At 40.0% G+C, this 26839-nt stretch overlaps 3 protein-coding genes across 3 annotated transcripts; 2 read left to right on the top strand and 1 right to left on the bottom strand.

The window, feature by feature from the left end:
- The first annotated feature begins 282 nt into the window (after window positions 1–282).
- On the top strand, window positions 283–3146 carry LOC145057902 (receptor-like cytosolic serine/threonine-protein kinase RBK2). The gene is made up of 8 exons (XM_079005814.1): window positions 283–892; window positions 960–1379; window positions 1471–1722; window positions 1809–1963; window positions 2089–2168; window positions 2252–2387; window positions 2466–2615; window positions 2752–3146. Exons 1-8 carry the CDS (start codon window positions 799–801, stop codon window positions 2935–2937), a joined length of 1473 nt encoding a protein of 490 aa, XP_078861940.1. The 5' UTR covers window positions 283–798; the 3' UTR covers window positions 2938–3146.
- A 73-nt stretch (window positions 3147–3219) lies between these two features.
- On the bottom strand, window positions 3220–6153 carry LOC145057903 (translation initiation factor 3 (IF-3) family protein). The gene is made up of 10 exons (XM_079005815.1): window positions 6015–6153; window positions 5573–5741; window positions 5083–5294; window positions 4804–4894; window positions 4589–4656; window positions 4400–4498; window positions 4266–4322; window positions 4126–4194; window positions 3983–4045; window positions 3220–3887 (listed from the first exon to the last, which is right to left on the bottom strand). Exons 3-10 carry the CDS (start codon window positions 5284–5286, stop codon window positions 3345–3347), a joined length of 1194 nt encoding a protein of 397 aa, XP_078861941.1. The 5' UTR covers window positions 5287–5294; window positions 5573–5741; window positions 6015–6153; the 3' UTR covers window positions 3220–3344.
- A 1723-nt stretch (window positions 6154–7876) lies between these two features.
- On the top strand, window positions 7877–11914 carry SPL7 (squamosa promoter binding protein-like 7). Its single transcript, XM_079005304.1, has 10 exons — window positions 7877–8777; window positions 9336–9490; window positions 9584–9801; window positions 9917–9991; window positions 10075–10182; window positions 10277–10394; window positions 10489–10624; window positions 10700–10859; window positions 10928–11380; window positions 11450–11914. The coding sequence occupies exons 1-10, from the start codon at window positions 8191–8193 to the stop codon at window positions 11753–11755; spliced, it is 2316 nt and encodes a 771-aa protein (XP_078861430.1). The 5' UTR covers window positions 7877–8190; the 3' UTR covers window positions 11756–11914.
- The last annotated feature ends 14925 nt before the right edge of the window (window positions 11915–26839 follow it).

The raw sequence follows: 26839 nt of genomic DNA, 5'->3' as shown, positions 1-26839 counted from the left end.
TTAGTTTTTGCCACCTCTACATCAACATTCATGGATTTTGTTCAATGTGGACCAAACATTCCTCGGAATAGAATCTCGAATCTTAATTTCACTAAGAAACGGAATTTGTAAACCTTCTAACAAGAATCTAACACCCCTTTAGAGATCGAGACCTAAATGTAAAACAAAATTGTTAGAAGACTAAAGTTGTATATTGACAAATACTTGATGGACGATTTTGTGAATATGTTCACGAGGCGGGAAGGGTGGCTTCTTTTTGGGGCATGGAAATCCATTGAAATATGTAAACAAAACACAGCTCCCATGGCTACCCCTATTTCATTTTCACCATGTCTCCTCCATATCCCCGATCTCTGTCTCTCTCTTTTTTCTGTCCATCGTCAGATGGAGGGTTCTGCTTCTTGTATCTTTCTAAATCTTCATACGCATTTCTTCACATTTCTCAATATATCTCTCTTCTATAAATCCTAATTTAATCAACCAGCTTTTGTTATCGTAGAAGAAATTCCGTGTGTTTTTCTTCGTTAATCGAGCATCTGTTCAATTCGATTTCATCATCATTGAAAAACCTCGTTAGAATTATCGTGTTTTCATCATCTTCTAATTGGCCAATCTCGCATTTTATGATTTAGGTTATGTTTGATAGGGTCCATATAGAGTTTATTCTGAATATATAGCGAATGATGTCTTTTGATTTGTTCATCTTACATGCAAACATGAAGCTTCACCACGTGTTCTGTCACTTGATCTCTTATTCAATTTTATATATGCTTTTATCATGTTGATTTTCAGTAAGAAATGGCCGAAGACGAAAAGAATGAAGCTGTTACATCTGCAGTAGAAAATCAGAAACTTCTTCCCTCTGATTCTACAGTTTCTCTTTCTGCTGAAGGTATAAAAAAGATTCCACCATTGACTGCATTTTCTATAACACTAATTGCTAAAATTTAGCTTTGTAGATAAGGATGAGGAGAATTGTGATTGTAATAAGTCAACACTGGAGGAAACTGAGGAGAAATGTGAATCTGAACCAGCATCACCTAAGGAGATTGTTGCTTCAACTTCAAGTTCATCATCTTTCAAATTTGGGATTTTAGATTTAGTATCTCAAATTGATCCAAAAAGTCATCCCCAACAATGGTGTGGTGGATTATTACGAAAATTAACAAAAGGGCCCTCAGCAAGCTTGCTTTCATTCAATCCTTGCCTCCCTAGCCTACCTTCCATTAAAAGAACCAAGAAAAAACCGAGTAGGAAACACACTCAAAGCATGTCAGAAATTCCAAACAGTTTTGATCCCAATTTGTATTGTTTTGAAGCTTCATGGACAATTTACTCACTCTCAGAACTCAAAGATGCAACTGACAACTTTAGTCGTGGTTTGTACTTTGTAACTTCTCTCTCTATAATGAAAACAAATTCCTTTTTTGGTTAACATTCTTTCTTTACGTTTTCATGATATTTTTAAAGAAAACTTAATTGGAGAGGGAGGTTATTCTGAAGTCTACAAGGGTCATTTACAAGATGGACAAATTATAGCAGTGAAAAGATTAATCAGAGGTACACAAGAAGAGATGACATCAGATTTTTTATCTGAACTTGGAATTCTTGTTCATGTAAACCACCAAAATATTTCTAATGTTATTGGGTATGGAATTGAGGGGGGGATGTACCTTGTTCTTCCTTTATCACACCATGGGAGCTTAGCTTCTCTTCTTTCTGGTTAGTTTTTGAATTACATTTTTCATTATATGATTATTATTGTTTATAATATCATTTGATGATAAGTTGTTTTAGAACTGTTTCAGATCATAAAGAGAAACTTGACTGGAGAATTAGATATAACATTGCATTGGGAACTGCATCTGGGCTTTCTTATCTTCATGAAGGTTGTCAAAGAAGAATCATTCATAGAGATATCAAGGCAGCTAATATTTTGCTTTCGGAGGATTTTCAACCTCGTGTAATCCTTCTGACTTTATTATATTTAAAAAAAACATATTTAATTTGGAATTACTTTTTTTTTTTTGTAATTTACTCACAAACTTCTTGTATTCTTTTTATCTGTTGATTTTGATGTGACCATAGATTGCTGATTTTGGGCTGGCGAAATGGCTTCCAGATCAATGGAGTCACCTCAACGTGTCACAGTTTGAAGGGACATTTGGGTATATATATTATTTAATTAATGATTTTTTTTTTAATTTGTTTATATAAGTTGAAGCTTGTGTATTAAATAAATACACTTCAGGTACCTTGCTCCTGAGGTTTTCATGAATGGGTTGGTGGATGAGAAAACTGATGTGTATGCTTATGGAGTCCTTCTGTTAGAGATCATAACTGGACGCCCTGCTTTGGATGAGGCACAGAAGAGTCTCGTTATGTGGGTATGTATTCACATTGTTTTTTGGGTTAAATGCAGGAAAAAATAAATAAATGATTATTAATTGTTTTTTTTGTTGCAGGCTAGACCTTTAATACATAATAAACACGTTGAGAAACTTGTTGATCCACATCTTGATGGTGAGTGTGAGTTGGAGCAGCTGAGTGACATGCTATGGATTGCTTCTCAATGCATCAACGACTGTCCAACTGAACGTCCAAAAATGAGTCAGGTAGGGTAGGTAACATTTTGCATGATAATAAATTACATCTTTGGTCCCTAAGTATAGTGATTTCTGCAATTTTGGTCCCTAGGGAAAAAATGGGTAAAACAAATTGATGTGTTGGTAATGGTAATGCAATGCACAGGTTTACAGGATGTTAAGTGGTGATGAAGGGATTCCTGATAGCAAAAAGTTTATGAAACGGGCTGCTTTCAGAAGAAGGAAGAAGTCAACTGAGGTCTTTGAGGAACTACTCAAACTCAAAGATCTTTCACCTTCACCCTCACCCTCACCCTCACCTCACCAAACTGACAGAGTTTTAGAGGGTTAAATTTCAATTTCATGATTTAAACCAAGAATTCACAACACAACGCAAAGCTCTACAGAGAAAGCATCAAAAGATTAATTAAAAAGCATAAAGTACATATGTCGATTATTATGGAAATTCTTGTAATTTCAACTTCATACTAAACTACTACCACATTCAGAGCCATTGTACTTTCATATTTATTGCTGTTAAAATCCCTGTTTCCTTTTTTATTATGTTTGAGAAATTATCATTCATTTTTTATATAAATCCAATCCAATTCAATCCCATATTACAACAATAAAATAAATTAAATAGCAGCCTGCAATGCATATAACGGCTGGGCTGCATTTTATAAAAATAATTTCAGAATGATCCATCTTCAAAGTTTTCTCCTACAAAACTGTGTTAAACTTGATGTTCTTGTATATTTATCTTCTAAAACCAGCTTGTTTCTCCCTAAAATCTCCTCGTGGGCCCCTGTTCATCTGATAATCTGGTGGTGGTGGTGGTGGTTGTGGGGTTGGTCCTTTCTTGTACCTATTTACCTCCACCGGTCTACTGGCGGCCTCAGGTTCACTTCCACCCTGCCGCCGATTGCCGCCACTTTCCGGTTCCAACCGTCTCCTTACACCACCAGGAGTTGCATACCTATTTTCCGGAACATTTACATTTGCTGGCCTTGTGGCAGAAGCATACCTATTTGATGATGTTTCTGGTGCAAACTTCATGGTGTCATCATAATTTTTGTTTTCAAAATCACCTACTGATTCAATTGGGTCTTGAGAAAGTGTATCTTCCTCGGTTTCTGAACCAGATTCGTTTTGCTCTGGTGTTTCCGTGTTTGATGTTGCTAAAAGCTTCTTTTTGCCTGGACCTTTCTTCAATGGCCCAAATTTTACATGTCGGACAACTACATATGCTTGTTTTGACTCCACTCTAGGCCCACTTTCGACTAGAGAAAAATCATCAATCTGCCAAACAAAAACAAAAACTATTTATTTATTTATTCCCCTTTTAAAAATCAATTTCAATTAATGGGAAAAAAAAAGTATCAAAATGTGCATACCAGAGCAGAAAGACGTGATAGCAATCCTCCCAAATCCTGATCTTCAGTACCCACTGCCATACACTGGATAACAAAAACATAAACAAACAATGTTTTTTATCAACATTTGGTAATTGATATAATATAATTACTAAATTAGATACCTTGATTCGATGACCACGTTCAGCTAATCGCTTAATTGCATCTGCTTTTGTTTGCAAATCATTTTTATCCTACAAAAACAAAATCACTTCAGTTTCTGTATTTAAAGGAAAAGAGAATCTAAGGAAAGGAAGGAACTTACAATTTTACTAGTAATTCGAACTTCTTTCAAACCTCCTTTACGCAAAACCAAGTCAGACTGCAAAAAAAAAAAGTTAAAAACAAGAAAAGCAATATATTGACAATGGCAGTGTTGTAAATAGGGGAAGCAGTTACCTTCTTTTTTGTTTGTTCTTTTTCTTTTGCTTGTCTTAAGTACATTTCCCTGTTATAGTCCATGAGTTTGCAAACAGGTGGGTTACCATCTGGTTGAACCTGTAAAAAAGTACACATAAATATATAATATCCAAAATGTTTTAAAAATAATATTTTTTTATGTCAGTTATTACTTATTATAATTTATACCTCAACTAAATCAACATTGAGTCTCCTTGCACGCTCCAATGCTTCATGCCTTGACACAACACCATGTCCTGCAAATTTAGCATTATGCTAAAGATTATAAAGTAAAATGATATGACCTTCAAAATGAATTCTAACATCTTCAAGTAAACTGTAAACATCATTCTTATTGAGATATATGGCCACTTTCACACAAGCTTTTAATATTCTGAAAGTACCTTCATCTGTCACAATTCTAACATACTGAGCAGATATTTGTTCATTCATTCGCGGACGCCCCTTGTCCTTATCTTCATATTTCGGTTTGACCTAATAAACCATTCCAATACAAATCTACCAATCAACAAACAACATGATATAGATTAACAAAAAGAAAAAAGTGTAACTTGTGGTTAGTTTTGATAAAAGTTGTCAATTGATTTGGACTTTTAGTTGATTCAAAGGACTAAATCACTATTGTAATGTATTCTGCTCGTTGATTATAGGCGAATGAATACCTGAACAGGTGCAGCAAAGAATCGCACACAGTTGCCAAACTCGGATCCAGTCCTGTGAAAGGCTGAATTTGGACTCTTGAGAACTCCAACTGTAGTTCCCCTGATGATTGAAGAGGACCCATGAATCTGAAAGTAGCATCGTTTGAACTGATTTGATAAAGCTCTGAGCTGTGATTGTTTAGTCCGACACCAAAACATCACCATTCTTCTTCCTATGTCGCATCAATGAACCCAACAATTAAGCTCACCTAAAGCTAATAAGATGTCCAATTCAAATAATGAAGCTCAAAGCAAGTTTCAATTCATATAGTCGTTCCTTAAATTGCAAAACCAAATGGCACAAAAATCTCTTATCTTTCAATTTTTTGGTATCAGTCGAAACCTAACACAGAGACACTAAATAGTAATGGCGCCACTGATGGAAAACTTCACTTCAGCAGTTGAGAATTTCAGAAAGAAGAAAATTAGGAGGATCAAGAACTTTCTTAACCTGAGAGTGAGAGAACCGTATGTTTAATTAAGATTTGCAATCAACGAATACTTGTTTGAATCGTCTTCTTCAGAGCCCAGGGCATCAGACGCCTCGTCTTCTTCGGCTTTTACTTCGATTCAGACTCCTCGTCTTCTTCAGCTTCAATGATTTGGGTTGCAGGCCGGCCCTAAACACATATTTATGAAACCAAAATAGAAATTTTAGGTTTTAAGATTGAAACAAATTCTCCAACAAATGCAATAAAAACACATATCGATTAGGGTTTTCGTCATCACTGTGACAAATGGAATTGAAACAGGCAAATAAAAAAGGGGTATAAACAAACGAATTAAAACCTAATTAAGATTCTGTTGGCTGCGATATGTCACTTGTACAGATACTGGTGCATTGACATGAAGATATAGAGAGATCAAATTCAATCGAATCAAGAAAAATTTACCAATAGAAGACGAAGATGGTTTTGCCGTAGCTTTTTCCCTCCAGAAACCGAGAGTAGGGAGAGAGTTATGACGCAAACGTCGATTAGGAGGAAGATGGGGGTGGCAGTGGACTGGTGACGGAAACCATGAAAGTGTAATTTAAATTTGAGTAAACTACAAAAATGTCCCGAAGTTTATATAACTTTTGCAATCTTAGTCCTAAAAACTTTTTGTGATGTTTTATGTGGAAATCATGAGGATGGAGATGTCAATGTGATTGCTTGCAATGATAATTTTCAAGTGAGGGCCTTTGCAGTCGAGTTCATAGATGGCGCCAATCATGATGCGTTTAATTTTTTGAGAAATGAATGTCACCAAACGAATATCGCATGACCATGTTGACCAAAGACCATGTCATTGTCATAACTTGTCATTGGGTTCAAAAGGGGATATCTTAGCCCAAGGCACGTTGCTATGCTAGTTGTTGCTGTCTGGCCGAGTTGATGTGTAAGGTAATAAAGGGGATCATAACATTCTAAAGATATAACCGGTCGGGAGCTATAGTCACTTCTATGATGAGCCCATGGCAAGCAAACCTGTTTGTGTAATCTGGGAAGGATGGTATCATGGTTAGGGTTTGATAGGGGACACCGGTACGCCGCACAATCAAGAAGTAATGTTGAACTTGCATTCGTGACATGAAGCTTTGATAATGTACAACCAAAGCACCAACATTGATGCTCTCATATGTATTTGAAGGGATATAGATTTTTTTTAGAACGGTTAACACATACTTATTAAATCGGACTCCTAAACTACATCTTTGTTCATGGGGACTTGAAGTCTCAACATTATTAGGAGAGACATTTTTGCAAACACTTGATACTGTAGGAAAAGGATTAGAGGTATCACAGGAAAACATTGTAACACTAAGGTCGGTAAAAGGTTTCAGGATAACATAGAAGACGATGTTAGGGTTTGTGTTCACATACCATGTGCATAATATGGTGATTTGTATATATATTTGTTAGATGTGAACAAAAGGAACGAGTACCAAAGTTGCATGTTTTCTAACTTTTGCCAAAAAAGAAGGAATGATAATAAAAAATAATAATAATAATAATAATAATAAGTTTTAGGATAAAACGTATAAAAAGATGATGTTAGGGTTTGTGCTCACATACCTTATGCAAAAAATGGGGTTTCGTAATTATAATTGTTACATGTGAACAAAAGTAATGAGTACCAAAGTTGCTAATTGTCCAACTTTTGCCAAAAAAAACAATAATACAGAAGACGAGGTTAGGTTTATGTTCACATACCTTGTGTATAGTATGCGGTAGGGTGGGGGGCTTCATAGTTGTTAGATAAGGACAAAACGAATGAGGACCAAAGTTGTCAATTGGTTAGCTTTTGCTAGGGTAGTGAGATTTTATAGAATTTTATAGAACTCCGGATTCAAACCTCTTAAGAAAAATAAAAAATGATAAGACATGGCATCTGTTGGCTGTCTTTTGTCTTTTGGGTATACCAAACAATGTATGTGACTTCGGTCTTTGGCATTAATATGTTAGGGATTGCATCATTGAGCACTTTCCAAAAACCATAAATCGGGAATCTATATAGATCCACGATGGGCCATGTAGGATTGAGTTATAAAAGAATTCAGATTTTAACTCACGATAGCTACACGATATGAGAATTCACATTTTAACCGACAATCACCACATAATAGATGGCTATACGAGAGTTACTTTTGAAACTATTCAAACAAAGTATCGCTCATCGGGAGTGAATGCGTATTTTTCACGATAAACAATTGATGCAAATCTTTATATGCATAGGACCGAAGCTTCCTTTTCCTTTTCATATATAGGACCGAAGCTTCAAGCTTCTGATGTTAGTGTACTCAGTAGATGCGGAAGAATGACCCTTGTTGGCATCGAACAGGTGCATATAATGGATTTGCCCTAGCAAGTCTGCGGTTCTAGTTTTCTACTGATGACGACATATCTCCAGCCATGGCCCACCACGTCCATCACAGAACGCTGACTCTAAGGAGGAGGCGTAGGTGTTAAGGTCTTTCTTTTCACCTCAAAATCATTCTCTTCTCCGCTAATCAACCACCCAACTGCCGCCACCAACCGCCACCAACCATCACCAACTTAGGTCTTTTCCCCCAATAATTACAATCAAATGCATAATCCCCCTCCACCGTCTTCACCATCCCCACCTTCACCACCACAACAACCACCGTCTTTGAACATGGACTCGATCGACGAGTCGTCAACTTTGATTTGGGACTGGAGTCAGTTCCTCGATTTCAACATTGACGACCATTTACCCTTACCCGGAGAAGAATCCAACCACTCCTCCGCGATTCCAACATCTCAGGAGCTCTATCCGATTGACAATCCCCAGGTAGAGCCGATACCCGACTCGTTTCCGGTCAATTCGACTTCTAATACTAACGATAGGGTTCGGAAACGGGATCCAAGGATGGCATGTTCCAATTTTTTGGCGGGTCGAATCCCTTGCGCCTGTCCAGAGCTTGACGCGCTGCTGGTGGCAGAGGAAGAAGAGGGTGCTCCTGGAAAGAAAAAGTCTAGGTCAACGACGGCGAGAACGGCGTCAAGTTCCAGATGTCAGGTTCCTTCTTGTGAGGTGGATATCAGTGAGCTCAAGGGATATCACAAAAGACACAGGGTTTGTCTCCGATGTGCTACTGCTACTACTGTGGTGCTTGATGGCCTTAATAAGAGATACTGCCAACAGTGTGGGAAGTAAGTTCTACGATCATTTCAAGGCTTCCAAATAAATGTTCATTGTCATTTATTCATTCATATGGACCAAAATTTAGAAGGTTATACAACACTCCTCTTCATGTGTATTTGGCAATTCAGCATTTTTTTACTTCAGGAACGAGGTGAGTTTTGTAATAGGCATTTTGGTATTGGAAACTTAGCTGAGTAACCACCTTAAAGATCCTATAACTAGAACAATTTAGTCTTTCCTGTACAGGAAATAATTGTAAGTCAAGATTCACGTTGATCTTATCCTCAGTAGCATGCTAAATGGGATCTCTTCTGTAGGTTCTACTTATATGTTCTTTAATTTTAGGGAATAGAGATGCTTCATTGGAACGAATACAATATTGATCTTGATGTCTGTCAATATATAAGATTAATATGAGAGCTAATTCTCTTTAGATTATAATATTACCAGAGGTTCATCTATGTATAGAGCTTGTAAATTCTGTAGGATAACTATCTTCCCATGATATCTTGATTTAAAGTAGGTAGCATAAGTATATGCTGACAAACTGAGCATGTTGTATGTAGGTTTCATATCCTATCAGATTTTGATGAAGGCAAACGTAGTTGCAGAAGAAAATTAGAACGCCACAATAACAGGCGTAGAAGAAAACCATCAGAGACCAAGACATCTGGACTTCAATCAGCAGATTATGATGATGCTTATGATGAAGCTGGAAAAGGTGGTTGACACTAAGAACATCATATGATATGATATGATATGATATCCCATGTGTTAATCTTTTTGGATTACTGAAGTAATTTTTATGGTGTAGCAACCAAATGTACAACTAGTGAAGCAGCAGGAGAAGAGAAATCATTGATAGCACCTGGAGTTCATAATTCCCTACTGGGCCCTACTCATGCCCAAATTATCCACAGTGATAGCATCCCATCTCTAGCTGTATCTGGTGAAACTCAAACAGATGAAGAGAAAGAAAAAGGCAACCATTCTCCATCTTATTGTGATGACAAGAGTGCCTTTTCTTCTGTGGTAGGTTCTTTATAAATATATATATATATATATATATATATATATAAAAGAAAAAACTAATTTTTATGTGATAATTCATGTTTATTGATAATTTTGATATATTATTGTATTGTAGTGCCCAACTGGTAGGATCTCATTCAAGCTCTATGATTGGAATCCAGCAGAGTTTCCTCGTAGACTTCGACACCAAGTACTAATATTATTACTATTTAATAGCATTTGAAATACTTTTTATTTATCATGTAAGTGATGTATGTATATATGGTTTTACAGATATTTCAATGGTTGTCCAGTATGCCTGTGGAGTTGGAAGGGTATATTCGTCCTGGATGCACAATCTTGACCATATTCATTGCAATGCCTACAGTTATGTGGGTGAAGGTGAGATTATTTTTTCTTCCACTTTGGATTAAAATGTCCAAACTTTATGCTATCAAAATCCCATAAACATTATTATTTTTTAACTCTTGAACAGTTAAGTGAAGATCCGGTTGTATGTATACATGAGCTCCTTTCTTCACCAAGAAACTTACTTTCAGGACGTGACACATTTTTTGTTAACCTTAACAACATGATCTTTGGTGTCATGAAAGGTTTCTTCACCTCCATATCTTCTTTTTTAATATTTACATCATATATACGATTTTATACGTTATTCCAATATTTAAACTGTTTTTGGGTATGCAGGTGGAAGATCTGTGATAAAAATTAAAACAGGTGAAAAAGCACCAAAGCTTCATTATATTGAGCCTACATGCTTTGAAGCAGGAAAACCCATAGAGTTTTTGGCATGTGGAAGTAATTTACTTCAACCCAGACTTAGGTATTTACACAATTGTCCTATTTCATTAATTGATTATTATAAAAAATAAACGTATAACATTTAAAAAAACTACAGGTTTTTAGTATCTTTTGCTGGAAAGTATATGACAAATGAAGCGAGTGTTTCACCATCATGTAACCAAAGTGAAACCTCTACAACAAACTTAGATCATCAGTTACTGAAAATATCTATCCCTCATACTGAATTGGACGTTTTTGGCCCTGGATTTATTGAGGTTAGCTTCAGATTATATTTTTACAAAAAAAAAGATTTTGTTAATTTATATATTTGTAATTTTTGAAGGTTGAAAACGAATCCGGGCTGTCTAATTTCATTCCAATTCTGATTGCGGATGAGGAGGTGTGTTCAGAGATTAAAATCATGCAGATGAAATATTATTCAAAAGATTCAGAGTCTATTGCTGTTTTTAGAGTTAAACAGAGCAAGTTCTCTGAATTGCTTGTGGATATGGCGTGGTTATTAAAGCAGCCAATTGTAGAGGAAATAGAATGTGTGATGATGTCATCACAGCTGCAAAGATTCACTTGTGTTCTTGATTTTTTAATTGAATACGAGTCCACTACAGTTTTGAAGAGGATATTAAAGTGCATAAAGATGAGAATTATGAAAAATGAAAGTGATGGGATACTGATTCAGGGAACTGTGAATCATGCTACAGAAGTTCTTCATCAGAGACTTAACAAAAAAGTAAACCAAGAAGATGAGGTGCTTCCTTTTGTTTCAACAGTTAATCAGGTATGTTTGTTTTCATGAAAATCTATTATTCTTTTACAAAATTATTGTGTTAAATACTTGTTTATGCAGGATATGGTAGTAGCAAACAGAATGCCAATTCCAACTTCCATGGACAAAAGTGAAACTATTGCACTTTTAAATGCTGAATACATCATGAGTGTGACACCTGGCAAGGAACAACACCCTGTGGGACCCACAAACCGGATATTTACTTACAACACCAATAAGAACAATAGATTATTTCCAACACGGCCACTCATCCTTGTGGCTACTGTGGTTACCTTATGCTTTGGTATTTGTGCGGTTGTTTTCCACCCTCACAAGGCTGCTGCAATTGCAATAACTATCCGTAGGTGTTTATTTGATGACAAATAGTCTTTTTAGTTTTATAAATCTTGGACCCATTTGAGGGCTAGTTTGTAAATTCGCTGTTGTATGTTAGATTAACCTAGAATCTGAGTTAGTCTATAGAATGTTTTGTTTTGGTTGTCGTGTATTTGGTTGAAAAGATTTTGTTTTTTGTTTGTAGGTTCAGATGACTGCAAATAAGGTATTGTGTATAAAAAATAATTAATGACATGATTAGGATCACTATGTCGAAGAAATATCCAATATCATTATGGCATCCATAATGGTAGCTTTTTTAGGTCAAATCAGGATAATAGCTTTTCCCAAATCAATAGCTTCTTGTTGGAATGCGGAGTTACAAGCTCAAAACGTTGTTTTTTAGCTTAAAGTATATATATACACACACACACACACAACAAAACCCCCGAGATCATATTTATGTGGAGTAGAGTGAGGTAAGACGTTGAAAGTCGTGCTTCCTTCAAGGATACGACTGTGTTACAAAGATGACCGTTAACCTGAAAATACGATAAACAAAGAGGGTGAGAAATGTTTTGCACAATACACTATACAGGGGTAAATCATATTACAAGCATATGGATCAGAAAAGAAAACAAGGAAAAAGTAAGTCAATTATGAATAAAAAAGAAATACATGAATAAATCGTAATACAAACATAAGAGCACGAAACATTCATCAACACTACAGTTTTGAACACAACACATACAAAGATGCTAGGTTAGTCTAACTTTCTTGATAGTAGCCGCCACATGACCACATCCTTCTATATGAGGTTATTTCATCTTAAAGTGAAAATACATTCATATCCATCATCACATTATGCTCGTACTTCCTTTTAGGACGTCTCTTTCTCATCAACTTGCTATCAATCATCATTGAATTAACTCTCCTAAGTGATGTTGATGGTGGCCCCCTTCGGACACAGCCATATCATCTCAATCATCATTCCCTTAATTTTCCAGTAATAACACTCCCAACAAATTGACAAAATTACGTAAATGGTCCTTATGGTTGGCAAATTATAACACCGGAGGTCCTTTTCAAAGTTTATGAACACCATGAGTCCTTTTGAGAAGAAATTTGCACATGAGGGGTCCTTTTGGTAAACACCGTTAACTTAGAGATGTTATTCTCTCTCAAATGCCCAATATGTGAGGGCAATTTGGTATATTTTTGAATTACTTTACGTATTCACAAGGAATTTACTTTATGGTGTGTATCCATGTTAGAATCAATAAAGGTTAGTTTGGTAATTTTCATATGAGGGATACCATTTTCTGTTAAGTGCTTCTTGAGTACTGCATCTTCTTGGATTAATATTAACATAACATCATGCAAGCAATAGTTCTAGTATCATTTGTGTAAGCAAAAATATGATGTTTACATAAACTAAATTAAAATCAAATTTCACAAAAACATGATTTTTACACAAACTAAATTAAAATCTAATGTCACAAAAGCATTGTACTAAAAATATGTCTAACCAAAACACTACCCATAAGCAAAAGTCAAAAATTCTTTAACCAAAAATACCCAAAAGCAAAGTACCCATAAACACAAACATAACAAATATCACCCATCAGCCACTGCTTTGCCTTTCTTCTGCACTTCATTACCACCATCACTCATCCTTTCTCTTTCTCCACCTTAACCCTTACAGCTTCTTTGATTGTGCCCTTTGTTTCCACACTTGCTGCAGGTTATTGTGATGTACTTTCTGCTCAAGTTTTTCCCTGTAGTCACAACCTCACCTACAACTTTCTTTCTCTTCTTTTTTGGCCTCCCAACCTAAAAATAAAAAAAGAAAAATATTAGAACCAGATAGTACCTAGTACCTGAGTATTATGTTTAAATTTTAAAGATTACCTGAATATGATGTTTAGGGGGCATTAGTATAAAAGGACATGCTGATTTGCGCCACATGCTCTTTCCATTAATAGGGTCTATTTTATGGCTATACATATCAGCCCATGTTTGAAGCCAATAAACTGGATGAACCCATGCCTCTATATCAGGTACTTTTTTTCCACCATACTTGATTTTGTCCCAAATTGCACTCACAGCATGACTACAAACAATGCCTGTGAGTTCCCAATACATACAAGTACAAGTTTTTTCCTTCAAATTGACCACATATTGGCTAAAGTCTGGAACAACACCGTTGCATTTTACCCTTATTCTTGTTTTGTCATTTTTTTCAAAATAAAGGGACCTCTTAGTGTGTATTGAATGAAGTTTCACCAACTGCTTCACATCCTCTTTATTCTTAAATCTTTGACCAAGTCTGAATGTTGGTTGATGAACTTCCCCTAGTGAACAAAGAATTGGCTTTGCAAGATTTTTCAACATTTCCATCCTCTTGTCCCCTGCAACTATCCCAGAATCAAGAACTTGGGTATCAACGACATTCAGTTCATCTTCACCATTGTCAAATGAATCAAGAATTGGAATGGTACTTGGATCTCTGTCAACTTCTTGGTCAAAAACACTAATAAAGTCTGTCATGTCAACCTCTGGTTCATTTAAGATGTTGTTCTCATCATATAGTAAATCACTACTCTCTTCATTGTTTGTGTTACTACCATCTATAATCCCATCTTCACTCTCATCATCCATACTGAACAAATCATCATCATCCAAATTTGTGTCCCCAAAATTAAGGCCTTCAAATGAATCTAATTTAGTAGCATCTTCCAATGGGTGACCTTCATTTGCATCATAAAAATATGGAATAGGTTCATTAAGTGTTGATTGCCCATGTTCTATGTAAATGTGAAGGACTTTATTTTCCTTAACGTATTTACTCATGTTATTAACATCCCCATCAGTAACCAGAGGCATTAACCCAAAATCCAATTCAGTACCTGGTGTATGAAAATGAAGGTAGATTGGCTCACCATTCTTATATCCAAGTTCCCTAACCATGTCAGCTAGCTCGTGAATAGAAAACAAATCCATATCAACGAAATCGTAATAATCAACTATTCCATCAATATATCTTATTCCTCTGTTCTTCGTAAAAGCCCCACTGTGATGGATTTTGAAGGAACAAAAATTTTCTAATGATCCTGATAAAAATCAAAACTTTATTGTTACCTTGGAGGGGAAAAAACTAACTATAACATTTTTTAAGATAAACTTTGTATTTTGATGATAAAACTTACCATATTCTTCGTGCAAGTTTGGTTTAGGGGCAAAACGTGAACGAAGATTCCATATACTAAAAACCATTATGCATGAACTTCAACAATAACAAAGATGAAGGAGATATTGCTCGTGATTATGGTTGTTTGCAGATTCTTCAATCGTAAGGAGAAAAGGGTTTTTGGGGTAGTGATTGATGAACTAACGTAGGGCTATGAGCATGAAAGGCAATAGTGTGGCAAAGATGAAAAATACCGAATTGCCCTCACATAGTGAGCACGTGAGAGAGACTAACGTCTCTAAGTTAACGGTGTTTACCAAAAGGACCCCTCATGTGCAAATTTCTTCTCAAAAGGACCCACGGTGTTCACAAACTTTGAAAAGGACCTCCGGTGTTATAATTTGTCAACCACAGGGACCATTTACGTAATTTTAATTTTTTGTAACCTCATTTAGTATCTTGTTAAGCAAGGTTCTAACACAAGTCCACTATCAACCATCATATAAAAAAATTAGAAACTTATAAATGTTTATTTTAAATTTATAAGTAAAAGTTTTAAATTTGAAAACATTTAGAAAACTTAAAGTGTCTTTTTTTAAAAAAAAATAAAGTCTCGATGGTTAAAACAATCTTTTTTTAGGTTAAACCAAAAAAACAAACAAAGAAACAAACTACATAAAATTTGTCTTTGATAATTTGAAAATTAGAAATTTGGTAATGTTATTTTTATGTATTAAAAATTTATATAGGATGAGGAGAACATATATAATTTAAATTTGGGAAAATGTTGTAGCACAATAAACTTTTACTGTGTATCTGTTTTGGTTAATAATGTTTTTTTACACAAATTGTCACTAAACTGTTATTTTACCTATTAAATAGGGGAATGGTCCAAATTTATCCCGGTTTCAACGGTTACCTTAGGTTATGTGGCTTTTTTATTATTATTTTAAATTAAAATTCAATAGTGGATCCACGTTAGTGTGAGTTAAAGGGACGTCACCATTTCGTGGCATTTTGATCCTAAGATTATATATCCTCAGTTGAGCCGGTCATTTCTTCTTCCACCCTTTTTGGTGCTTTTAGCCGTAGTTCACGATGTCGTAAATGTGCTTTTGTGGCGGTGTAAACGCTTGCCGGTTGGTCGGTCCAGTCAGATTCTGAGAACAGATTCTCGATGTTCAATCCATAAACGGAGCTAGAAGGAGCCCAGACAATAGCCGGCTATGGACCTACGTTTTCCGCGACTTCTAAGAGATTCACATATACGCCAAAAAGGAACAATGTCAAATAGATTCGCCAACAACTCATCATCGTTCAGATTTTAGTTTTGGATTCTCCATGGTGACATTGTTCTCTACCTCTGCCTAGGCCTTTGGGTTCAAGATTTTAGTTTTAGGGTTCAAATTGTTCCAATAGCTTGTTTATGGTGCTACTAGGAAGTAAGCTTCAAAGTTTGGCAAGATGATTGTTGATACGCTCCCGATGTCGTTTTTCAGCTTCAATATGGCTCTTCGAAGCTGCTAAAGCTTTAGCGCCCATGATCTCTTGAGATGTCATCTTACCCAGTGTTGTAAAACTGTAACAGCCTGGATTTCCAGGTATCTTTTATGCTTATATTTTTGGAGTTTTGTGAGGGGACTCGGCGAGTTGGAGCTCAAACTCGCCGAGTGGGATCGTGGATCAGGACGCGGGTTCGCGCCCGGACTCGACGAGTCCAAGGAATGGACTCGGCGAGTCCTCGCTGTTTAATGAAACCCTAATTTCCCGGCCCTAGGCCCTATTTAAAGGACCTTATGGCCCTTCATTACGGCTACCTTTATCTTGAGAGCACCAAAGCAGCTGAGGGATTCGTGTGAGTGAGATAAGAGGCTATTGTTCACCAAATTTGTGTGTTTTTGCATGAAAGGAAAAGGAAAGTCAAGCTAGAGGAGTTGGTGAGCTTGGATCTTCTTTCATTTCATCAGAGGAGGCTTCTTGAGGTATCATTCAGAGCTTATTTCCGTATTTTTGTTGAGTTGGTCAAATCTAGGGTTTCTTCATGCCTTATTTGCTTTATATTAGAAGTGTGAGAGGTCCCATGGGGATATGGTGCTTAGATCTGGACCTTAGTAGGTCCAGAGAGTCCTTAATGTCATGCTTTATGCCCTCTCTTTTGGGTTAGAGGCTAGGGTTGCCATTTTAGAGGTTATTTCTCCAAAAAGAGCCTTGTAGGTGTGTTATGAGCACCAAGATATGGACTTTACGTGGTGAATAAGCTTAGGAGGGCCAGAGCTATGAGTGGATGGTGCGGATCTGACCTCAGAAGCTAGTTTGAGTAGATGCATGGTATGGACTCGCCGAGTCTGAAGAACAGACTCGGCGAGTAGCATGAAGATTGTCCTTGACCACTCAGTGAGTGGTCCAGCCGAGTTATGAGTTGACTCACTGAGTCAGGGAGAGTTAGCGAGGGTTGACAGGTGGACTGAGTCGAGCTGGGACTCGCCGAGTTGTTCTTAAGACTCGGCGAGTTGAGTCGTGGTGGCCCCGCGATTCATGCCAGGTGGAACCCGTCGAGCCAGGGGTGTACTCGACGTGTCAAAAAGGGAATCCTAGAGGGGTGGTGAATACGTATAGACTCGCCGAGTCGCCCTAGTGCACTCGCCGAGTCCGGTCAAAGTTGACCGTTGACCAGAGTTGTTCAGTGTTGACTTGTTAGGGGTAGTCAACCTTAGTGGTAAAAGTGTTAATTAGAGACATCTGATGTTATAGGAGGATTATAGCTCAGAGGATCGAGCACGAGTGATTTCCAGGATTCGTGAGTTATCGAGATACACGAGGTGAGTCTTCTCACTATACTTTACCTTGAGTAGGTAATCAGAGTTATGTGTCAGAGTATGTGTATGTTATGTGTATGCTATGTGTTGTACTGCATGATGTATATGTGATTTATGCTTTGCATGTTTATAGAGTTGGAACCGGAAGGTTCCCAGAGTTATAACCTGAGGGTTCACAGAGCTTGGGTGCACGGACCCATACAGTTATAGCCTCGAGTGGCTAATATATGTTTATGTGGTATTTTGGGGAACTCACTAAGCCTTGTGCTTACAGTGTTAGTGTTGTTGTTTCAGGTACTAGCGATGACCGTGGGAAGGCGCCGGCTTGATCTGTACACACGCATGGGATTTTTGATATATATATGATCTTGGGATTTGTATGATGTAAATTGGGATTCAAACTTAATGTTTTTATGAAAATTAAATGAGAAACATTTTTATAATTTGCGAAAAATTATTTTGGAAATTCACGGTGTTACAAGTTGGTATCAGAGCCTTGGTTTGAGGGATTCGAGTACACCTTCGGGCGTATTTGAACACAAATTGAGGATTTGAGAAGTATTTTCAAAAAGAGTAAAAGAATTTGAAAAGAATGCAGAGCAGAGTGTGTGTACGATCAGTCCGCGCCCGAACGGTGATTTCCCAAAATACCCTTATGTTATGTGATATTGATATTGTTATGATGTATCCGCATGCTAAAGTAGGCTAGGTATTCCTATTAGGACTAGAGTGGCCTGAATTGTGATGCCTTAGCCTAGGAAGAGGTGAGCTGCTATGAGATGCTTGAGGGTGAGTAGGTAGCAGTGAGGGGCTTGTGAGAGATCTTTTAGAGGAAGGTCTATGCGTGATAGAGTACTTGGAATTTGGGATCCGAAGAGGAGGACTTGGGGTGTATTCTGATACAGTGTGGACAGTAGTATTGGGCCCGTACTACTGAAAGCACCGGAGCAGTGTACAGCCCAAGTAAGAACCTTTGGAATACCAAGGATCAAGGAGGAATGAGTTGTCGAGTGTGAGTATGCTCGAAGGGGTTCTAATTTTTCTTATGTTGTATTTCAGAGGTAGATCATGGTGAGGACACGTTTGATGCCTGAGAGCAGTGGTACCAGTGATGAGGAGATCCGCCGGATCATCCACGAGGAGGTGGCTGCGGCCATCAGAGCAGAGATACCAGAGATGTTCGGGTCTATTAAGACCACGCTGATTGAGACTTTTGATGAGCGTTATGCCGCTCTTTCTAAGGTTGCTGTTGCAGCGGCTACCGCAGCGATTGCTGCCGCGAGGCCGCAAGGTGGTGATGTGTTGCTGTTCCAGGAGTTCAGCAACACAAAACCACCAGAGTTTGACGGGACCCAGGATCCGGTGGCAGCTATGAGGTGGATATCTGACATAGAGGGGTGCTTCTTCACTTGCTCATCTCCTGAGCATTTGAAGGTTCGGTTCGCGTTGAACTAGCTTCGCTTGGGAGCAAAGGACTGGTGGAAGTTTGTGACGGCGCATTATACGCCTACTGAGCTTGCGATAGTGACCTGGGAGAGGTTCACTGTCATGTTCCGAGATGAGTACGTTCCCCAGGTGGAGAGGGAGCGTTTGGCACAAGAGTTTCTGACCCTCAAGCAGGGTACTGAGTCAGTTACAGCAATCACCAGGATGTTCCATGAGAGGGCGATGTTCTGCCCTAAGCACGTGTCCACTGAGCAGGCACGTATGAGCCGTTATTTGAGCGTTTTGAGGCGGGATATTCGGGAGTTCGCGGCGAACTCCTCGTACCGGACATTTGCTGAGCTTCAGGAAAATGCCCGGAAGAGGGAGATTGAGCTAGAGGCTCAGGCTAGGGAGGATGCGGAGTCTCAGGGGAGGGATCGGCGACCGGTACAGTCTCAGCCGGCAGCCAAGCGGGCCAAGCCCGCTGATCCCAAACCAGGGAGCCAGAAGGGCCGCACTTGTGGGAAGTGTGGAAAGGGTCACGATGGAGTCTGCAGAGCGGGATCTTGCTACAAATGTGGCAAGGAGGGGCATATGGCCAAGGATTGCCCCAAGGGGTTTGCAGTGTGCTTTCACTGCAATCAGACCAGACACCGGAAGGCAGAGTGTCCGCAGTTGCGAGGGTCATCTCAGGGATCTGCCCCTGCCGCCATCAGAGCTACAGAGAGTTGGTCGGTGAAGGCCGAGGCGCCGAGGGCACGAGGGAGAGCTTTTCAGCTGACCACGGAGGAGGTCCGCGCAGCGCCCGATGTCGTGGCTGGTATGTATTCTTTCATGTATTTATTTTGATGATGAGATATTATGCTTATGTTATGTTATGTGTAGGTACTTTTCTTGTGAATTCTGTACCTGCCTTGGTGTTATTTGACTCGGGTGCGAGTCGGTCTTTTGTATCTTTGGCTTTTAGTCAGCATCTCAGTGTTAGTCGTGAGGCGTTGAGTCGGCCTCTGAGAGTTTCCATAGCTGATGAGAGAGTGATATATGCCACAGAGGTTCTCCGAGGTTGTGTAGTCGAGATTTTCGGTGTTGAGTTCCCGATTGATCTGGTTCCTATTGCGATGGGTGATATTTGTGTCATTGTGGGCATGGACTGGTTGAGCAGATTTGGTGCGGTTATTGGCTGCGAGCGTCAGCTGGTGACCATACGAGACCCTAGTGGGGGAGTTCTTTCGGTATGCGGCGAGGGTACACGATCAGGATCAACGTTTTGTTCGGCCGCTGGAGCAAGGCAGTGTCTACAGCAGGGCTGTAAGGGTTTTATGGCGTATGTGATGGATATGCGAGTGGCTTCTGAGAGGCCGAGTTCAGTTGAGGAGGTTCCGGTGGTGCGTGAGTTCCCGGATGTTTTTCCCGAGGAGTTGCCGGGTGTGCCTCCTGTGAGGCAAGTGGAGTTCAGTATCAATTTGGTCCCGGGGGCTGCGCCTGTCGCTAAGGTGCCTTACCGCCTTGCACCTCCAGAGATGCAAGATTTATCCTCGCAGCTTCAGGAGCTGCTGGGAAAGGGGTTTATTCGGCCGAGCAGCTCGCCGTGGGGAGCACCTATCCTGTTCGTCAAAAAGAAGGATGGTTCACACCGGATGTGTATTGATTACCGGGAGTTGAACAAGCTGACGGTCAAGAACCGTTACCCGTTGTCGAGGATCGACGATCTGTTCGATCAGTTGCAAGGAGCATCTTGGTTCTCCAAGATCGATTTGAGGTCTGGGTGCGGGATGAGGACGTCCAGAAGACAGCGTTCAGGACGCGTTATGGGCATTACGAGTTTGTGGTGATGCCTTTTGGGCTCACCAATGCCCCGGCAGTGTTCATGGATCTCATGAACCGAGTATGTAGGCCAATGCTGGATCGGTCAGTGATTGTATTTATCGATGATATTCTGGTATATTCGAGATCTAGAGAGCAGCATGAGGAGCATTTGCGGGAGGTTCTCGGAGTTCTGAGATCGGAGAGGCTTTATGCCAAATTCTCCAAGTGTGATTTCTGGTTGCGGGAGGTCCAGTTCTTAGGACATCTCGTTAATCAGAAAGGGATATTGGTCGATCCGGCCAAGGTTGAGGCAGTGATGAGTTGGGAGGTGCCGAAGTCACCCTCCGAGATCAGGAGTTTCCTAGGGTTGGCAGGGTATTATCGGAGGTTTATCAGGGATTTCTCTAAGATCGCAGTGCCACTCACCAGATTGACCCGGAAGGGTGTTGCTTTTTCATGGGGCCCCGAGCAGCAGGCCTCCTTTGAGACACTTCGCCAGAGGTTGTGCGAAGCCCCGGTGTTAGCTCTCTCGGAAGGGATGGAGGACTTTGTGGTATACTGTGATGCATCGATTTTGGGTTTGGGAGCGGTGCTGATGCAGAGGGGGCATGTGATAGCGTATGCATCGAGGCAGCTGAAGCCTCATGAGACGAGATATCCCACCCATGATCTAGAGTTAGGGGCAGTGGTGTTCGCCCTCAAGATTTGGCGTCACTACTTGTATGGGGTTCGGAGTACGATATACACGGACCATAAGAGTTTGAAGTATTTGATGGATCAGCCCAACCTAAATATGCGTCAGAGAAGGTGGTTGGATGTGGTCAAGGATTATGATTGTGAGATCCTATACCACCCAGGCAAGGCTAATGTGGTAGCCGATGCGTTGAGCCGCAGGGCGGAGAGCACTCCACTGCGGGGTGTATGTTTGAGATTGACCGTGATAGCTCCGATATTGGACGCCATTCATGGGGCACAGGCCGAGGCTGTGCAATCTGAGATGCAGAAGAGGGAACGGGTTGTTGGTTTGGTTTCGGAGTTCATTACCGATGGTCGGGGGCTTATGACATTTCAGGGGCGTATCTGGGTACCGTTGGTGAGAGGAACGCATACCACTTTGATGGAGGAGACTCATCGGTCGAAATTTTCGATCCATCCGGGGGCCACTAAGATGTATTTGGATTTGAGAAAGGAGTATTGGTGGTCCTGTATGAAGAAGGATGTTGCGTGGTTTGTTGAGAGGTGCTTGACCTGCCGTAGGGTTAAGGCCGAGCATCAGAGCCCGCATGGCAAGTTGCAGCCATTGGAGGTTCCCGAGTGGAAATGGGAACAGATCACTATGGATTTCATCACCAAATTGCCGAGGACTGCCAGAGGAGTTGACGCAATTTGGGTGATTGTGGACAGGTTGACGAAGAGCGCTCACTTCCTTGCCATCAGTGAGAGTTCTTCAGTAGAGAAATTGGCGGAGGTGTATGTGAGGGAAGTGGTATCTTGGCATGGGGTGCCGATCTCGATTGTTTCGGACCGTGATGTGCGCTTCACTTCCAGATTCTGGAAGAAATTTCATGAGGAGTTGGGTACTAGACTGCATTTTAGTACCGCATATCATCCCCAGACAGACGGTCAGAGTGAGCGGACGATTCAGACACTTGAGGACATGCTCCGGGCATGTGTGTTGGATTTCGGGGGTAGCTGGGATGCGTATTTACCCTTGGCAGAGTTTTCCTACAACAACAGCCATCATTCGAGCATTGGTATGCCACCCTTTGAGCTGTTGTATGGGAGGAGGTGTCGAACCCCTATTTGTTGGGGAGAGGTCGGTCAGCGAGTGATGGGCAGTACAGAGATCGTGCTTCAGATGACAGAGCAAATTCAGCAAGTCAGACAGAGGTTGTTGACCACTCAGAGCTGACAGAAGAGTTATGCAGACAGGCGCCGGTCCGAGCTTGAGTTTCAGGTTGGCGACTTTGTTCTCCTGAAAGTCTCTCCTTGGAAAGGAGTGATTCGGTTCAGGAAGAGGGGCAAGTTGGGGCCCCGGTATATTGGTCCATTCCGTGTGATCGTGAGGGTAGGCCGGGTAGCCTATCGTTTGGATTTGCCAGCAGAGTTGGGGCAGATTCACGACACTTTTCATGTGTCGCAGCTGAGGAAGTGTATAGCCGATGAGTCGGCAGTGGTTCCATTAGAGGATATTCAGGTGGATGCGAGCCTGAATTATGCCGAGAGGCCAGTGGCCATCAGAGATCGGAAGATCAAGGTTTTGAGGAACAAGGAAGTACTCCTGGTGTTGGTTCAGTGGCAACATCGGAGGGGATCGGAGATGACCAGGGAGCCGGAGCGTGAGATGCGTGAGCAGCATCCGGATCTATTTGCAGAGCGAGACTTCGAGGGTGAAGTCTAGTTCTAGTGGGGGAGAATTGTAACAGATCGGATTTCCAGGTATCTTTTATGCTTATATTTTTGGAGTTTTGTGAGGGGACTCGGCAAGTTGGAGCTCAAACTCGCCGAGTGGGATCGCAGATCAGGACGCGGGTTCGCGCTTGGACTCGACGAGTCCAAGGAATGGACTCGGCGAGTCCTCGCTGTTTAATGAAACCCTAATTTCCCGGCCCTAGGCCCTATTTAAAGGACCTTATGGCCTTTCATTACGGCTACCTTTATCTTGAGAGCACCAAAGCAGCTGAGGGATTCGTGTGAGTGAGATAAGAGGCTATTGTTCACCAAATTTGTGTGTTTTTGCATGAAAGGAAAAGGAAAGTCAAGCTAGAGGAGTTGGTGAGCTTGGATCTTCTTTCATTTCATCAGAGGAGGCTTCTTGAGGTATCATTCAGAGCTTATTTCCGTATTTTTGTTGAGTTGGTCAAATCTAGGGTTTCTTCATGCCTTATTTGCTTTATATTAGAAGTGTGAGAGGTCCCATGGGGATATGGTGCTTAGATCTGGACCTTAGTAGGTCCAGAGAGTCCTTAATGTCATGCTTTATGCCCTCTCTTTTGGGTTAGAGGCTAGGGTTGCCATTTTAGAGGTTATTTCTCCAAAAAGAGCCTTGTAGGTGTGTTATGAGCACCAAGATATGGACTTTACGTGGTGAATAAGCTTAGGAGGGCCAGAGCTATGAGTGGATGGTGCGGATCTGACCTCAGAAGCTAGTTTGAGTAGATGCATGGTATGGACTCGCCGAGTCTGAAGAACAGACTCGGCGAGTAGCATGAAGATTGTCCTTGACCACTCAGTGAGTGGTCCAGCCGAGTTATGAGTTGACTCACTGAGTCAGGGAGAGTTAGCGAGGGTTGACAGGTGGACTGAGTCGAGCTGGGACTCGCCGAGTTGTTCTTAAGACTCGGCGAGTTGAGTCGTGGTGGCCCCGCGATTCATGCCAGGTGGAACCCGTCGAGCCAGGGGTGTACTCGACGTGTCAAAAAGGGAATCCTAGAGGGGTGGTGAATACGTATAGACTCGCCGAGTCGCCCTAGTGCACTCGCCGAGTCCGGTCAAAGTTGACCGTTGACCAGAGTTGTTCAGTGTTGACTTGTTAGGGGTAGTCAACCTTAGTGGTAAAAGTGTTAATTAGAGACATCTGATGTTATAGGAGGATTATAGCTCAGAGGATCGAGCACGAGTGATTTCCAGGATTCGTGAGTTATCGAGATACACGAGGTGAGTCTTCTCACTATACTTTACCTTGAGTAGGTAATCAGAGTTATGTGTCAGAGTATGTGTATGTTATGTGTATGCTATGTGTTGTACTGCATGATGTATATGTGATTTATGCTTTGCATGTTTATAGAGTTGGAACCGGAAGGTTCCCAGAGTTATAACCTGAGGGTTCACAGAGCTTGGGTGCACGGACCCATACAGTTATAGCCTCGAGTGGCTAATATATGTTTATGTGGTATTTTGGGGAACTCACTAAGCCTTGTGCTTACAGTGTTAGTGTTGTTGTTTCAGGTACTAGCGATGACCGTGGGAAGGCGCCGGCTTGATCTGTACACACGCATGGGATTTTTGATATATATATGATCTTGGGATTTGTATGATGTAAATTGGGATTCAAACTTAATGTTTTTATGAAAATTAAATGAGAAATGTTTTTATAATTTGCGAAAAATTATTTTGGAAATTCACGGTGTTACAAAAACTCACCGAGTTGTCCGATTACTCCTCCGAGTAGTCGCTACTCGGCCCTTTACTAATGCGAGTTGCAGAATCCCGAGTACTCCCTGATCGGCCCCTTACTGAACTGAGTAGTGTTGTAGAACCCGGTCAACTCGGTGATTAATATGTATAATATACTTAATGATGTATTATTTAACACATGCACATGTGATTATTACTAAATATATATCTTAAATTTTCAATAATTATTCACGAAGTTAGACCATTATGCGTTTTTTCTGTTTTTGTGTTTTCACATGTATCTAATTTTGTTATATATTTCAATTAACTTTTGATTTTGACATATATAATTTCCCTAAAAATATTTCTACATGAATTACCGAATCTGAGTACTCCCCGAGTACTCTCGAGTACTCGCTACTCGGTAGTCGGCCGAATAGGTACCGAGTAACGAGTTTTACAACATTGATCTTACCCATTTCAGCTTGAAGCCTAAACGTGATAGACTATGGTTGAACCATTTGGCCCAATGTCTCGGATATGAGCCTCAAGTGGTGGAGGTGGTGGTCTGATGAACCTTAATCGGTTTTCGGTTTTGGCCTAGCGCCATCTTAATCGTTTTTTGGTTCTGGTTCAGTTCGGTTCGGTTCTGGACTGATTTACATCCCTAAGCAAAACCACATTCTCATAATCACCGTTAAAAAAACCAGAATCGATGTCATAAACATTCTGTAGATGTAGTAAAAGAATAAGATAAACTCGAACATGCATTTTCTTCCGTTACAGGATCTAGTAAATCAGGAGTATCATCAGACATTGCTTCAAATGATGTGATAATCGCCTACTGTTCACCACCACCTACAAAGACGAAAGAAAGTAACCATCATCGTCAGTCGTTGCTCTTAAGGCATGTTCTAGTCGAGACATTGTTGCTGACAAGATCAACCAAATGGTACAAGAGGTTCTAGAAAGGCCCAACCCCAATGAAATGATTGGATGTATTATATTCAGTTGTAAGGAAGGGAAAAGAGGGCAATACCAAACCTATAAACAACGTGAAAGAAGGGGGTGGAGAAGGCAGCCGGAGGCTGGAGGAGGACGTGTCAATGAATATGTCGGGAGGTGATAATAGGGGGAGGAGACAAAGAGAAAGATGAGATATGCATGTCGGTTTTCACATCTTGATTCTCCCCAAGGATGAATGGAGCGCTGAATCGAGAGTATGAGGTGCATGGCGGTGTTGAAATGAGTAATACTAGTTAAAAAGAAGTGGTCCGATTGTAGGTTCAATTTTATAAGGAGAAATAAAAGGAAAGCTAATTAGATAAAAAGAATATTTTAAATTTTGAAAAAAACAGAAACACAATGTGTAATAAATGTTACCGTGGAAACCAAAATTAAATTTGATGGTTCCCTATTTAATAGGTAAATTGATACTTTAAGGACCTATTTAAAAAAAAAAAAAACTTGGATGACCAATTCAGAACAAACCCCAAACTTGTTTGTGCTGCATTTGAAAACATCCAAATTACAAGACTAAATAAAAGAAATAACAATACATTTATTCATTTATTATTTATAATATATTACTTCATTTTATTTTACATATTATTCTATTTTTGTTTATCTTTTTCTTACCTTGTATCTTGATTTTTTTTTTTGGTTAAATTACTGATTACAGCAATGGATAATCGATGGAGTTCCAAGTGAAGACTAAAGATTAAAAATTTAAACTATAAAAAGTTACCTTGTTAGAAATTTATAATGAGACGAATTGAAGTG

Source organism: Lactuca serriola, chromosome 6 (genome assembly GCF_051521515.1).
Source record: "Lactuca serriola cultivar US96UC23 chromosome 6, Lser_US96UC23_V15, whole genome shotgun sequence".
Taxonomy (NCBI): domain Eukaryota; kingdom Viridiplantae; phylum Streptophyta; class Magnoliopsida; order Asterales; family Asteraceae; genus Lactuca; species Lactuca serriola.
This window is presented reverse-complemented; position numbering and strand designations above follow the sequence as displayed.